General features: G+C 28.3%; 1 protein-coding gene and 1 long non-coding RNA gene across 2 annotated transcripts; both read left to right on the forward strand.

Annotated features, from left to right (window-relative positions):
* Positions 1-899: 899 nt before the first annotated feature.
* On the forward strand, positions 900-1,997 carry LOC141348685 (uncharacterized). The gene is made up of 2 exons (XR_012357540.1): positions 900-1,024; positions 1,098-1,997. It is a non-coding gene; the product is annotated as an uncharacterized lncRNA (long non-coding RNA).
* A 4,489-nt stretch (positions 1,998-6,486) lies between these two features.
* Positions 6,487-10,104, forward strand: LOC141348683 (proteasome assembly chaperone 4-like). The gene is made up of 3 exons (XM_073852958.1): positions 6,487-6,791; positions 9,440-9,515; positions 9,581-10,104. The coding sequence occupies exons 1-3, from the start codon at positions 6,600-6,602 to the stop codon at positions 9,700-9,702; spliced, it is 390 nt and encodes a 129-aa protein (XP_073709059.1). The 5' UTR covers positions 6,487-6,599; the 3' UTR covers positions 9,703-10,104.
* The last annotated feature ends 6,743 nt before the right edge of the window (positions 10,105-16,847 follow it).

Consider the following 16,847-nt stretch of genomic DNA (forward strand, 5'->3'; position numbering starts at 1 on the left):
GCTTAGAAATTAAAATATAAATATTAGATGACAAACCTAAAATACTTTAAGAACATTTGAAATGCTGCAACTAACTGAAATAAAATTGAAGTACTAAAATGACTAAAAGTGAAATTTAAAAATTAATAAAATCTATATAATTATATATATAGAGAGAGAAAAGTACATAACAAAATTGCTAAATTCTAAACTAAATAAAAATTCTATTAATAAAAAAATCTAAAAATAAAAGTTAATATAAATATATGTGACCCAGGACCACAAAACCAGTCTTAAGTCGCTGGGGTATATTTGTAGCAATAGCCAAAAATACATTGTATGGGTCAAAATTATTGATTTTTCTTTTATGTCAAAAATCATTAGGGAATTCAGTAAAGATCATGTTCCAAAAAGATTTTTTGTAAAATATGCATTGTTAAGAACTTAATTTGGACAACTTTAAAGGTGATTTTCTCAGTATTTTGATTTTTTTGCACCCTCAGATTCCAGATTTTCAAATAGATGTATCTCGGCCAAATATTGTCCTATCCTAACAAACCATACATCAATAGAAAGCTTATTTATTGAACTTTCATATGATGCATACATCTCAGTTTTGTAAAATTTAACCTTATGACTGGTTTTGTGGTCCAGGGTCACATATATAAAAAATGTATAATAATTATAATATGTGCTGTAATTAATATATAAAAGTCTTAATATGTAATAAAAATAAAAATAAATAACAATATATAAAAATAAAAAGAATGAATTTAATAAATTTAAAATCTAAAAAAAAATATTTACAAATTTAAAATATTATTATTATTTTTTTTGCATTATGATATAATTTTCATCATAGTTGAGCAAAAAGATTCTCATTATAATAATAAATTACTGAAACTTTTTTATTGTCATCAGGTAACATATGTAGGGAAGTGCTGCCGCTGATCTCCTGTCCCACGCTCATCATCCATGGAGCCAAAGATCCTGTGGTGCCTTCATTTCACCCAGAATACCTGCATCAGAACATCAAGGGCTCAAGGTGAGACTCCCACAGCTAGTGTCAGTACAGATGATGTTCTTCAGTCTGTTAACCGATGGCTTGTGTTCATCAGGCTGCATGTGATGCCGGAGGGGAAGCACAATTTGCATCTGCGATATTCCAGTGAGTTCAACACACTGGTGCAGGAGTTTCTGACACAACCATCACCACCTTCAACGCTCTGATGTCCAGTTATTAGAGTAAACAATGACATTACTGGGTTTGTTTCAATAAGACAAAACCACTGATTGTTATAACAGACTGCTTTCATTTTAAATGTGTAATCTGTGGTGATATACAAGTATGGTATAGTAAAAAATATTGATGTATGCCTGCATTTATTTGATCCAAAGCACAGCAAAAACAGTAAAAATTTGAAATATTTTTACTATTTAAAATATTCGTTTTGTATTTGAGTATATTTTAAAATGTGATTTATTCCTGTGATTTCAAAGCTGACTTTTTAGCATCATTACTCCAGTCTTCAGTGTCACATGATCTTTCAGAAATCATTCTAATATTCTGATTTGCTGCTCAAAAACGTTTATTATTATTATTATTATTATTATTATTATTATATGGAAAACAGCTGAGTAAAATATATATATATTTTTTATCTTTGGATCTTTCTATTCATCAAAGCTGTTTTAAATATTGATGATAATATTAGAATGATTTCTGAAGAATCATGTGACACTGAAGACTGGAGGAATTATGCTAAAAATTCAGCTTTGATCACAGGAATAAATTACAAATTAAAATATATTCAAATAGAAATGGGTTATTTTAAATAGTAAAAATATTTCACAATATCACTGCTTTTGCTGTATTTTGGATCAAATACATGCAGGCTTGGTGAGCAGAAGAGACTTATTTAAAAACATCAAAAATCTTACTGTCCAAAAACTTTTAACTGGTAATGTGTAAAATATATACTTTCAATTAAAAAAATAAAATAAAATAATATATGATATAGTTTCTAAATGTGTTTTTTACACACACAAAAAAAAAACAAGCACACACATACACTGCATATGAAAAACATTATATAGTATATAAAAGTATATATATATTAATATATAGTTTCTAAATGTGTTTGGGCTATTCTATTAAATTATCTTAAGAAAATGTAGTTGTAGTTAACAATAACAGAAATTGTAGTAATTTTGTTTTATGCTTTGTCATTATATTTCTGTTTAGCTTTAATTTTACTATATTAATTTTACTAATTATCTATATTTAATTAAACTTTGTTATTTTAGTTATTTGCTAATGCAACAATTCTAATTTGTTAAAGTTTTTAAGTTTTTCATCTAATATTTATATTTTGTTAACATAGTTAAAAGTATATATATTAATAGTTTCTAAATCTGTTTGGGCTATTTTATTATAACAAATAAAATATTTTATGTTAATAAAATTGTATTAAATGTTACTCGAGTCAAAATCCTTATTTTTTTTTTTAGTTTAGTTATTTGCCAATGCAACAATTTTAATTTGTTAAAAAAAAAAGTTTTCTGTTTTTCATCTAATATTTATATTTTGTTAACATTTATTTAAACCATTTTTAATAGTTTAAGTTAAAAGTATATATATATATATATATATATATATATATATATATATATATATATATATTAATGTATAGTTTCTAAATCTGTTTGGGCGATTTTATCATAAATTACATATTTTCCGTTAATAAAATCCTTCTAAAACGTTTTTATTTTATTTTAGTTATTTGCCCAAAAAAAAAAAAAAATTACAATTTGTTAACATTTACTTTAACTGTTTCTAATCGTTTTAGTTAAAACTATGTATGTGTATATACAGGGGTTGGACAATGAAACTGAAACACCTGGTTTTAGACCACAGTTAGTATGGTGTTGGGCCTCCTTTTTTTGGCCAATAGAGCATTTGGTCTTTGGAATTGTCATTTACAAGTCCTGCACAGTTGCCAAAGGCATTTTGAGCCATTCTCCTCTTGCAGATCAGGGGTCAGGTCACTATATGATTAGGGCTGGGTATCGAGTTCGATACTTTTTAAGCACCGACCGAATTGTCTCGATACTATCGAGTATCGGAAAAATCATTTTCGTTCGGTACCAAATTTCGATACCCAAGGATATAATCTTGTCAACGTCAGTGAGCTAGAAAACGTGCGGTATCTTTAACGTGCCCGGATCAAATGCTGGTGATTAGCTGTGGCGAGACTGCCTTGAAAATCAATAGTTTACGGCGGTTACGCCCACTCGCCCAGAGCTTGTCAAATGTGAGGCTGTAATGTACACTGTACTTTAAAGCATAGCATAAATTTAACGCAAACGATGTATAAGCGATCAAAAGTATTGCTACATTATGCCAATATTGACGGCAACAGCGTGTGATGCAATATTTGTAAAAAGGTTATCGCGTCCAAGACTGGCAACACGTCAAATATGAGAAAACACCAGACACATTCTGTCGGATACAATTCTGGCGCCTCAGTCTCAATATAGTCTCAGTATAGGTACAACGCGACATACATTCACATAAAACGATAACTCAGCGGCAGAGTTGCACTCACGCAGGGGCATAATTTTCACTGAGGACACGCTTTTCAAAATCCCGTTTGTGTCCTCTGACTTTCAAAAGGTTTTGTTAAAGTAATCTCTTGTATTGTAGAATGCACGCTCATCACCGCCGAGTTTCGCGGGATCGTTGAAACGAAACCAAAAGTAAGACGCGCACACGCATTTAAAGCAATTTTAATACCCCACGTTTAGAGAACGACTCCCCAATGCGCGCAAATTAGGCTTCATAAAATATTGAAGCTGTTATTAGTATGTGGGCTGACAAATTAGTTGTCTATTAATAGCTCTGTATCATGCTTGAAGATTCGGTCTCTGTTTGCACTTTGAATTTTGAAAGAGTAGCCTATTTTGATTATGGTTGTATTTATTGTCTATACGACTAAGAAAGAACTGTGTCGTTTATTTTTTGTTATTTATAATATATTTTGTCATTTATTTAGATTTTAATCTAAATGCAGTGGTTGCCTCTAATTTAAATGGCTGTACCTATAATAGAGAAAATAAACATCTTGTTCATGTACTCATATTATCATTCATTCTTGTCCCTTGCTTAAGGTGTAAACTAAATATATTAAAAAGGCTTTCAGAATCAGCCCATTTGCTTGTAAAACATCGGCAATCAAAATTGACCATGAAGAATCAATATCTGTCTTACATGCTAATTTTTCTGAAGAGTGATTTCAGGTGATCTTAAAAGGTTAGTTCACCAAAAAAATGAAAATTCTGTCATTATAAACTCACCCTAATGTTGTTCCAAACCCATAAGACCTTTGTTTATCTTCAGAACACAAATGAAGATCATTTGGATTTAATCCAAGATCTTTCTGATCCTCCTATATTTACTGGATATGCATTTTCAATGCCCAGAAAGGAACCAAAAACATAGTCAAAATAAGTCAATGTGATATAAGTGGTTCAATCATAATTATATGAAGCTGCGAGAATACTTCTGTGTGCAAAGTAAACAAAAATAACTTTATTCAAAGATTTATCTATGGGAGATTTAGAAATCCAAAATATCTTCATTTGTAGATAATTAATGACAGAATTTAAATTTTGGGGTGAACTAAACCTTTAAGCAGCAGTGAGCCTCACAAATACTTAAATCTGATTGAGTTAAAACTGTTTGAACTTTATTAAAAAAAACATTCACTGATATATTGTCTTAACTACACTTTGTTCATTTTGTGCTTTTGTTCCTTTGTTTATTGGTCTTAGAGATAAGCCTGATGTGAAAGTGTCACAAACATCCTGAAAAACTAATCTTGTTAAAATACATTTCTTAAAATAAAAGTATCGAAAAAAGTATCGTTCGGAACCGGTATCGAATTCAGGGTATCGGTATCGGTATCGGTATCGAACATTTTGGAACGATACCCAGCCCTATATATGATTCTGGTGTAGGAAAATGTTATCTGACTCGCTCCTCCAAAACACCCCAAAGTGGCACAATAATATTCAGATCTGGTGACTATGCATGCCATGGGAGATGTCCAACTTCACTTTTCTTGTTCATCAGACCACTCTGTCACCTGTCTTGCTGTGTGTACTGGTGCATTATCATCCTGATACATGGTACCACCTTCAGAGTACAATGTCTGAACCATTGGGTGCACATAGTTAACGTTCACACCTGTTCTTACTGGTGGAATGTGCAATCAGTGAAGATTGGCCACCAGGCTGCAAAAATATAGCCATGAAACCTCCAACATTATATTGGCCAGTGTTTCAGTTTCATTGTCCAACCCCACAGAGTGGTCTTATGAACAAGAAAAGTGAAGTTGGACATCTCCCATGGCCTGCATAGTCTCCAGATCTGAATATTATTGTGCCACTTTGGGGTGTTTTGGAGAAGCGAGTCAGATGACATTTTCCTACACCAGAATCATATAGTGACCTGACCCCTGATCTGCAAGAGGAGAATGGCTCAAAATGCCTTTGGCAACTGTGCAGGACTTGTAAATGACAATTCCAAAGACGAAATGCTCTATTGGCCAAAAAAAGGAGGCCCAACACCATACTAACTGTGGTCTAAAACCAGGTGTTTCAGTTTCATTGTCCAACCCCTGTATATATTAATATAAAGTTTCTAAATCTGTTTGGGCTATTTTATCATAACAAAATCCTTCTATAAGGTTAACTTTTTTTTTAAGTATCTTACAGTACTAAGGTATATGAATTTATTTGTTCATAATCACAAATTAAACAAGATTCTGGTTTGTTTTTCAAACATAATAAATATATTACTTCAGATTGTTATATAGCGTTTGAGTAAAATGTGACCCTGGACCACAAAACCAGTCTTAAGTAGCACGGTTATATTTGTAGCAATAGCCGAAAATACATTGTATGGGTCAAAATTATCGATTTTTCTTTTATGCCAAAAATCATTAGCGTATTAAGTAAAGATCATGTTACATAAAGATAATTTTCTACCATAAATATATAAAAACTTGATAATTGATTAGTAATACGCATTGCTAAGAACTTCATTTGGACAACTTTTAAGGCGATTTTCTCAATATTTACATTTTTTTGCACCCTCAGATTCCAGATTTTCAAATAGTTGTATCTCAGACAAACATTGTCCTATTTTGTCCTAGCTTTCAGATGACGTAAGAATCTCAATTTCGACAAATTTACACTTATGACTGGTTTTGTGGTCCAGGGTCACAAATAGACTTTTTTATTTTTATATACTTTTAAGTGCTTTTATGTCATTTTTGGAGCTCGACGGCGTCAGTCACTATTCGCTTTTAATGTATGCATTTATTATTATAATTATATACGTAAATGTAATGTTCAGTATTTTCATTTGAAAGAAAATGCATATATTATGTTAATGTTTGCTGACGTCACTCCTCCGCCAGACCGGCTGGTGTCGCTGCAGCGTCGCGTCGCTGTCAGTGAGCGGAAGTGTGGAAGATCGGCGCGCTCTGGCGTTTGTTTTTACTTTCATTATGAGATTTGTCCATTCACTGACCGTTGTGTGAGGGTTTATCGTGATGGAGACTGTGGTAAACGGTGACTGCGGTGCTCAGGCACCCGCTGAGTCCATTACGCTCCATGATTTCTCGGAGAAGATTCTGGAGCATGTCGTTCATTTCCACGTGATGAAGCTGAGCGGCGGGTTCTTCCTCTGGATCGGCTCGAACCCGGTTCTGTCCAATCTGGCCCTGGCCGTCAACAGTAAATTAGTGAGTCCTGGATTTATCTAGAATTCCCGTGATAATCATATTCAAATACCATGCTGTTTACATGTGTATTATAGTACTTTTGGGTTTGTTTGGTATGTTTTTGTAAGCCTATGTTTACTATGGTAAAACGCATGGTAAATCAGTGTGTTTACTGGGCAGTTATATTCATATTGTTAATATTTTATTATAGTATTTGTTAATATTTTGAATAACCTTTTAATACATTCTGTTTAATGTTACTCGAGTCAAAATCCTTATATATTTTTTTTTAATTTTAGTTATTTGCCAATACAACAATTTTAATTTGTTAAAAAAAAGTTTTCTGTTTTTCATCTAATATTTATATTTTGTTAACATTTATTTAAACCTTTTTTAATAGTTTTAGTTAAGTATATATATATTAATGTATAGTTTCTAAATCTGTTTGGGCTATTTTATCATAAATTACATATTTATTTAAAAATCTGTTTGCATTTTAATTGTAAGTTAAGCTTTAGTAATTTTATTGTAATTCTTTTTTATTTTGATTACTCTTATATTTACTCAAACCTTGTTATTTTAGTTATTTAGTTCTATTCAATTTTTTGGTATTTTATCATAGTATTTGTTAATATTTTGAATGACCTTTTAATACTACATTTTGTGTTCTGTTTGTATTTCAGTTGTAGTTTAAGTTTTAGTATTTTTTTTTATTTGTTTACTTTTATTGATATTTACTGAAACCTTGTTATTTGAGTTATTTGCCAGTGCAACACTTCTAATTTGTTTAGGTTTTTAATCTAATATTTATATTTCGTTTGAATAGTCATTTACATGCTTTAATTTAATTCCATTTTAGTTAATTTAATACTTTAGCTTAAATCTATTTCAATTATTTGACAAGGAAACTGAAATTGTAGTAATTTTATTTGAATCTTTTAGTAATTTAATTTTTTACTTAAACTTTTATTTTTAGTTAAACCTTGTTGTTTTCTAATTTGTTAAAGTTTTTCATCTAATATTGCTGTTTTCTTAAATGCTTTTTTTTTTTAAACTGTTTTTTTATAGTTTTAGTTGTAGTTAGTGGGTGTACTGGGCACTTATATTGTTTATATTTTATCATAGTATTTGTTAATATTTTTAATGATCTTTTTTTTTTTTTTTAATTTGAGCGTAGCGTTTAGTCGTTTTATTATTATTTTTTTTTAGTAGTTGTATTTTATTAACTGTTATTTATATTTACTTAAGCCTTGTTATTTTAGTTACTTGCCAGTGCAACATTTCTAATTTGTTATAGTTTTTCATCTAATATTTAAAAAAAATTCATCTAATATTTAATAATATTTAATAAATTGTTGTCATTTTATTTTAATCTTTTAGTAGTTTTATTTTGTTTACTTAAACTTTTATTTTATTTACTTAAACCTTGTTTTTCTAATTTGTTAAAGTTTTTAAGATTTTCATCTAATATTGTCATTTCGTTAACGCTTTATTTAAACCATTTTTTATTGTTTTAGTTGTAGTTAACAATAACACAATTTTTGTAAATTTTGTTTTATGCTTTTTTATTTTTCCAAATAGCTTTATTTTAATTTTATTTATTTTTTATCTAAAAAAATGTATATTTAGTTTCAGATTTATTTAAACAGTTAATTTTAGTTGAATCTTAGTAGTTTTAGGTATTTTGTTTTGTGTCTATTTAACTTTCTTTTTTGTTTTGTTTTAGTTAAGTAAATCTAATACTTAAACTTAAGTTATTCACAATATTTCTTAACAGTTTTAACATTAAGTTTTTCACCTAACATTTATATTTTATTTACACTTTATTTAAACAGTTTTTTATTGTTTAGGTTTGTTTTAATAATTTATTTATTTTCTTTCATTTTTATGTTTATTTAGCTTACATTTATTTCAGTGTTTTATTTATTTTAATAATAACAATAACAATAAATTTTGGTCATTTTGTTTTATGCTTTAATTTACTTTTTAATTTACTTTTAGTTAATTTAATACTTTAGCTTAAATCTAATTATTTCAGTTATTTGCCAAGGAAACTTTTCTATTTTAGTTTTTTGTTTGTTTTTTTTATTTTTTCATCTAATATGTATATTTAGTTTCAGATTTATTTAAACTTGTTTAAATTTGGTTTATGCTTTTGTCACTTTTCTATTTCTATTTAGCTTTAATTTATTTTCATTGTAGTTTTAGTAAATGTTACACTTAAACTTAAGTTATTCACAATATTTTTTTAGCAGTGTTTATTTCTGTTTTTGTTAATTTAATACTAGCTTAGCTCAAATCGAATTATTTTAATTATTTGCCAAGGAAACTTATCTAATTTTTTTTTTACATTTTTAAATATTTATATTTAGTTTTAGCCTTTTTAGCACATTTTAAAAGTTGATGGTTGTATTTACCATTTCTAAATATGTTAAGTCTATTTTTGTAACAAAGTGTATCATTTGATTTATAGAAACCAGTTATTTTGATCTAACCATATCAATTTAATTTTGTCTTGTAACAATTTTACAAGGTATACAAAGTATTCTTAACATTTAAAATACTTAATATGATAATGCATTGTATTTCAAGCCTGATGGTTCACGTATGAAAGTATCTCTTTCATGAAAATGTCAATATCATGTGTTTGTTTGTTTGTTTTTTCCCAGGATTCAATGCCTCTGTCCACTCTGGTTCTAGGCGACACGTCAGACACGACACCAAGCTCTCTTGCACAGAGACTCAGTAAGACCTGCTTTAACTAATCATTTACAACTTTAACTGGTTTTCTAACTTCTCTTTCTTTTCAGCAAAGAAGACAAAGAAACAGGTGTTTGTAAGTTACAATCTACCCATGACGGACTCAAATCTAGCACTTCTGGTGGAGAACAGAATCAAAAAGGAGATGGAGCTTCATCCTGACAAGTTTTAAACATTTGCTGTTTTACCTGGCACTTTTATTTTGTACATAGCACAATAAATCTAAACCAAAAAAAAAACAAAGTTTTCTGTCGTAACGCAATGTTATTTTGTGTGCTACTTTTCCAGATATTAGCCAGTTTTATGAAGGTTATTGCAAAGAAAAACCGGTGTGGTCATTTCCCTTTAAATTCAAGTATTTCAGGTTTTGGAAAACTTGGAAATATAAGGCGGATTTTAAACATTCGATTTTCAGGCTTGGAAAAGTCATGGACATTTATATTTTAAAGTTTTACGTTTATGCAAAAATAAAAATATTTTCTCACATTTCTTAGAAATTGTTGTATCTGCATAATCACAAAAGACAAAAAGTAGGCATGGGAACCCTGTGGAAGCTTATTTCTACAATAGGATATATAAAAAAAAAAGGTAAATATATTTTTATCTCACAATTCTGAGAAAAAAGTCAGAAAAGCATGAATTATGAGATAAAAAGTCGCAAAAGTTTGTTAGATATTGGTTGCAATTGCAAGAAAAAAACAGAATTGTAAAATAAAATTCACTTTATTAACAGTAACAATAAATTTTGGTCATTTTGTTTTATGCTTTAATTTACTTTTAGTTATTTTAATACTTTAGCCTAAATTTATTTATGTCAGTTGTTTGCCAAGGAAACTTATCTAATTCTTTTTTTACATTTTCAAATATTTATATTTAGTTTTAGCCTCATTACATTTTTGTTGTAGTTAATAACAGAAATTGTAGTAATTTTATTTTACTATTTTAGTCATTTTATTTACTTAAACCTTGTTATTTTCAAATTTTTTAAAGTTTTTTTAGTAAAAAGACTTGATCAGAAGGTGTGGGAACCCTGTGGAAGCTTATTTCTACAGTAGGATATAAAATAAAAAAGGTAAATATATTTTTATCTCACAATTCTGAGAAAAAAGTCAGAAAAGCATGAATTATGAGATAAAAAGTCGCAATTTATAGGAAATAAAATAGAAAAAGTTTATTAGATATAGGTTGCCATTGCAAGAAAAAAAACAGTTGTAAAATACAATTCAGGTTTTTTTTTGTTTGTTTGTTTTTTACAATAACACAAATTTTTGTCACTTTGTACTGTGCTTTAATTTATTTCTTTTTTAGTTTAATACTTTTTTTGTAGTTAACAATAACACATTTTGGTTATTTTGTTTTATGCTTTTTTTTCATTCTGAGAAAAAAAAAGCCAGAAAAGCATGAATTCTAAGATAAAAAGTCACCATTAATAGGAAATAAACTAGAAAAAAAGTTTATTAGAAATAGGTTGCAATTGCAAGAAAAAAATTTGTAAAATAAAATTAGTTTTTTAACAATAACCACAAATTTTGGTCATTTTGTTTTTTTGCTTTTAATTTATTTTTTTAGTTAATTTAATACTTTAGTTTAAATCTAATTATTTCAGTTGTCTGCCAAGGAAACTTATTTATTTTTAAATCTAGTATTTATATTTTTTTTTAGCCTTATTAAATATTTTGTTGTAGTTAATAACAGAAATTGCGGTACTTTTATTTTAATCTTTTAGTAATTTTATTGTATTTACTTAAACCTTGTTATTTTCTAATTTGTTAAAGTTTTAAGTTTTTCATCTAGTATTGCTATTTTGTTAATTCTTAAATTAAAAAAATTTGTAGTTAACAATAAACACATTTTGGTCAGAAAAGCATGTATTCTATGATAGAAAGTTACAATTAATAGGAAATAAAATAGAAAAAAGTTGATTAGATAAAGGTAACAATGGCAAGAAAAAACAGAATTGTAAAATAAAATTAGTTTTTTAACAATAACCACAAATTTTGGTCATTTTGTTTTGTGCTTTTAATTTATTTCTTTTTTTTTTAGTTAATGTAATACTTTAGTTTAAATCTAATTATTTCAGTTGTCTGCCAAGGAAACTTATTTATTTTTAAATCTAGTATTTATATATTTTTTTAGCCTTATTAAATATTTTGTTGTAGTTAATAAGAACAGAAATTGCGGTACTTTTATTTTAATCTTTTAGTAATTTTATTGTATTTACTTAAACCTTGTTATTTTCTAATTTGTTAAAGTTTTAAGTTTTTCATCTAGTATTGCTATTTTGTTAATTCTTAAACAAATAAAAAAAAAATTAGTTAAAAATAAACACATTTTGGTCAGAAAAGCATGTATTCTATGATCGAAAGTTACAATTAATAGGAAATAAAATAGAAAAAAGTTGATTAGATAAAGGTAACAATGGCAAGAAAAAACAGAATTGTAAAATAAAATTAGTTTTTTAACAATAACCACAAATTTTGGTCATTTTGTTTTGTGCTTTTAATTTATTTCTTTTTTTTAGTTAATTTAATACTTTTGTTTAAATCTAATTATTTCAGTTGTCTGCCAAGGAAACTTATTTATTTTTTAATCTAGTATTTATATATTTTTTTGCCTTATTAAATATTTTGTTGTAGTTAATAACAACAGAAATTGCAGTACTTTTATTTTAATCTTTTAGTAATTTTATTGTATTTACTTAAACCTTGTTATTTTCTAATTTGTTAAAGTTTTAAGTTTTTCATCTAGTATTGCTATTTTGTTAATTCTTAAATTTAAAAAAAATTGTAGTTAACAATAAACACATTTTGGTCAGAAAAGCATGCATTCTATGATAGAAAGTTACAATTAATAGGAAATAAAATAGAAAAAAGTTGATTAGATAAAGGTAACAATTGCAAGAAAAAACATAATTTTTAAAATAAAATTATTTTTTTAAGTTACTTTTTTAAATTTTATTCTGTAGCAAAATTGCAAGAATTCTAAGAAAAAAAAGTCAAAATTGTGAGAGAAAGCCGCAGTTTCCATAAAACCCTATTAATAAAATAAGAACCACCAAATGTACTGTATTAAAAAACAGTTTTATTTACAAGTGCAATGTCTTCAAATGGACTATTAACATGTATGAAATTCTCTTTTCATCCTAATCATCAAAATGACACGTGAGTCAAATACAGAAAAATACACTGATGCTTTACAACGGTTCAGTCTCTGTGTTTGAGTGAATCTCATGAATGCATCTCCAGGTCATGTTTCATGCCAAAATTATTTTTTATTTTTTAAATAATTAACTGCATTGCTTTTTATTTACCATTTTATTACATTTGTTATTCATAATTAAGCTTTTTGTGTGATGCATACCTACAAAGGTGCTTAACAATTTAAATATATAATTTTTCACATTAAAATATTATTTTTGGTCCTAAAAATAGGTTTTTCTTTAAGAAAAATATACTCGTTTTTGTTATTTTTGGGGTGAAATATGACCTGGATTTGTTTATTTTGCTGGGATGTGCTCTTAACTTGTGCTTTAACCAGTATTTGAAGTATTACGGAGTGCTTTAGTGATTACAGAAAAGGTGAACATTGATCCTGTGCTTGTTTCTGATGGTTCACTATTACTCCTGTAACTCAGATTCAGAGATATATCCCAGAATCCTGTATAAACACACATAAAACACACAATACCTGCAATCACTGTTTAAAACCTTCAGGTGTTTCAAGTCCTGGTATATGCTTAGAGACTGTTTTTTGTTCTTAATTTGGTTTCTTACTTAGTAGTTTGAGGACAAACAGGAGTTTTGTGATGTTCAAGTTACTCCACTGCTACTCTACACATTAATAATCATAATAATAATTGCTAAATATACATGAAAACAATCAGCAGCCCTTCTGGTGGTCGTGCTCCACGTCAGCTCCAGTTCACATTTATCAAACAAATCAATGTCCGGCTCACATTTCACACCAGAACTCAAAAGAAATCAGTCAAATGAAACCTTGTTCAGAATGTTTTTGCATTCGGACATTATTTTTCATTTCCTCTGCTCCTGCTGCATCTCATTATTGTAATGCATTTGCATATTATTCTTTTGTACTTTTATTCCAATTATTCTTATTCTAATGATTGTCATTCAATTCTCATTACTTTTATACAATGGTTTTTTTTTTTAACTTCATATTAGCATATTAAGTCTAAACTAGATAAAAACGTTTGTCAAGACCAGAAGTTTTAAGTTTGAGGGTTTTCAGTCTGAAGTGGTTTGACGTTTAAAGTAGTTATAAAAGCTTAAAGTTTGATAGATAGCAAGTTGCTAGCATGTTTACAGCATGATTAACATGTTACTAGCATTTTGTTAGCAGGTTTCTAGCATGATTAGCATGTTACTAGCATGTTGTTAGCAGGTTTCTAGCATGATTAGCATGTTACTAGCATGTTGTTAGCATGATTAGTAAGTTACTAGCATGATTAGCATGTCACTAGAATGTTGCTAGCATGATTAACAAGTTACAAACGTGTTGTTAGCACATTTCTAGCATGTTACTAACATGTTAGTATGTTTCTAGAATGATTAGCATGTTACTAACATGTTAGTATGTTTCTAGAATGATTAGCATGTTACTAACATGTTAGTATGTTTCTAGAATGATTAGCATGTTACTAACATGTTGCTGCCATGATTAGTAAGTTACTAGCATGTTGTTAGTATGTTTCTAGCATGATTAACGTGTTACTAGCATGTTGTTAGCAGGTTTCTAGCATGATTAGCATGTTACTAGCATGTTTACAGCATGATTAACATGTTACTAGCATGTTAGCAGGTTTCTAGCATGTTTAGCATGTTACTAGCATGTTTACAGCGTGATTAACATGTTGTTAGCATGATTAGCATGTCATTAGCATGATTAGCAAGTTACTAACATGTTGTTAGCATGATTAGTAAGTTACTAGCATGATTAGCATGTCACTAGAATGTTGCTAGCATTATTAATAAGTTACAAACGTGTTGTTAGCACATTTCTAGCATGTTACTACCATGTTAGTATGTTTCTAGAATGATTAGCATGTAGCATGTTGCTACCATGATTAGTAAGTTACTAGCATTTTAGCATGTCACTAGAATGATTAACAAGTTACAAACGTGTTAACACATTTCTAGCATGATTAGCATGTTAGTGGCATCTTGCATGTTACTAGCATATTGTCAGCATGATTTGCAAGTTACAAACGTGTTAGCACATTTCTAGCATGATTAGCATGTTTCTAGCATGCTGTATGTTACTAACATATTGTTAACGTCATTTGCAAGTTATTAGCATGTTGCCAATATGATTTTATCACAATTAGCAAGTTACTAGCTTTTTTGCTAGCTTGTTTCTAGCACGATTATCATGTTACTAGCATGATTTTATCACAATTAACATGTTACTAACATGCCGTTAGCATGATTAGCATGTTGGTAGCACGATTCTAACATGATTAGCCTCTTACTAGCATGTTAGCATGATTCTAGCATGATTAGCATGTTAGTTTAAATGGATTAGAAATATAACAGAAGGCCAACTTAAAAAAGGCTTGATTTTCTTTTCATCTTCAATGCATTTCTTTTGATTTTGATGTGAAATGTGTCCCAGGACAATTTCCAAACAGGTTTGGCCCCGTATCTGTGGTTATTGAGTTTGTGAATGTTTGCATGTTAACCCTTGTACGTCCTTGGGACTTTTTTGATCATTTTGGCTGTGAAAATCTATATTTTATTTCTCTTTTCCTTTCATAAATCCATTTTACACACGGTACAAAAATAGTTGCAATGTCCCAATTGAAACCCATCAAAATGGCAATGTTCAATCCCAGTGAATAAAATCATGCATTGTTTATTAAATATTAATAGGCTTTCATTCTGTTGGCAGGCTTTAATTTCTACTATTTTAAAACGTCTTACCATTTCCCACCTGAATTTCTGTTTTTAACTTCTGCCTAATTCAATTTAAATTGAATTATGTAATTATAATTAATCTGACACAGCACAAAAATAATGCAATGATTGCTAATCATTGTCATATCCAAGTCTGTAAAAATCCCCCCAAAATTATTTTTTAATAAAAAAGAAAAACAATTATGTAAACAAACTGACATTTAAAGGGTTAAAATCCTAAAAAAATGAATACATTTTTGGGCAATATCTGTGTCATATTAGTATATAATATTTGTATGACCGTTTGTTGACTTCCAAGGACTTTTTTTTAATTAATCCCCAAAAAAAAATTCTCCTTAGCATTTTAGTATATGGAAAATAATTATTTTTTAATTAAAAAAAAAAAATCAATTATGTAAACAAACTGACATTTAAAGGGTTAAAATCCCCCCCCCAAAAAAAATTATATATATATTTTTGGACAATATCTGTGTCATATTAATATATAATATTTCTGTGACCGTTTGTTGACTTCTAAGGACTTTTTTTTAATTAATCCCCAAAAATTCTCCTAAGCATTTTAGTATATGGAAAATAATTGATTTTTATTTAAAAAAATCAATTATGTAAACAAAATGGCATTTAACAGGTTAAAATCCTAAAAAATGAATTAATTTTTGGACAATATCTGTCATGTTAGTATATTTGTTGGCTTCTAAGGACTTTTTAAAATTTATCCCCAAAAAATTCTGCTTAGCATTTTAGTATATGGAAAATAATTATTTTTTAATAAAAAAAACAATTATGTAAACAAACTGGCATTTAAAGGGTTAAAATACTAAAAAATTAATTAATTTTGGGCAATATCTGAGTCATATTAGTATGTAATATTTCTATGACCGTTTGTTGACTTCTAAGGACTTTTTAAAATTAATCCCCAAAAAATTCTCCTTAGCGTAATAAAAAAAAAAAAATTATGTAAACAAACTGGCATTTCAAGGGATAAAATCCTAAAAAATGAATACATTTTTGGACAATATCTGTGTCATATTAGTATATAATATTTCTATGACCATTTTTTTACTTCTTAGGACTTTTTTTAAATTGACGCACAAGGGTTAAGAGCAGACCATTAAGTTGTGCTGTTGTTTCTATCTTTTTTTTTTTTTTCCTTTTCTTTTTTTTTCTAACAGCCGTCATCTGTCCAGTGGTGGTTTCACACACATTGGGTTCAGATTCATCTGGCCGACTCGTGATTGCTTTTCTAGTTTTAGTGCAAAACAGACAGACTATAAAAACCTGAACATAGTGAGGACTTCAAACGGCGGATTTCATTCACCAAACATGAGCAAAATGCATTTCTGTCACGTTTAACAAACATTCCTACCAATGACAAGAATTAGTG

The sequence above is a fragment of the Garra rufa genome, chromosome 13, assembly GCF_049309525.1.
Source record: "Garra rufa chromosome 13, GarRuf1.0, whole genome shotgun sequence".
Classification (NCBI taxonomy): domain Eukaryota; kingdom Metazoa; phylum Chordata; class Actinopteri; order Cypriniformes; family Cyprinidae; genus Garra; species Garra rufa.

Bases quoted from the DNA above. Each gene is read 5' to 3' on its own strand.
- LOC141348683 (XM_073852958.1), top strand. From the start codon at position 6,600: ATGGAGACTGTGGTAAACGGTGACTGCGGTGCTCAGGCACCCGCTGAG. The intron at 6,792-9,439 runs GTGAGTCCTGGA...GTTTTTTCCCAG, and splicing joins TGGCCGTCAACAGTAAATTA to GATTCAATGCCTCTGTCCAC. The intron at 9,516-9,580 runs GTAAGACCTGCT...CTTTCTTTTCAG, and splicing joins CTCTCTTGCACAGAGACTCA to CAAAGAAGACAAAGAAACAG.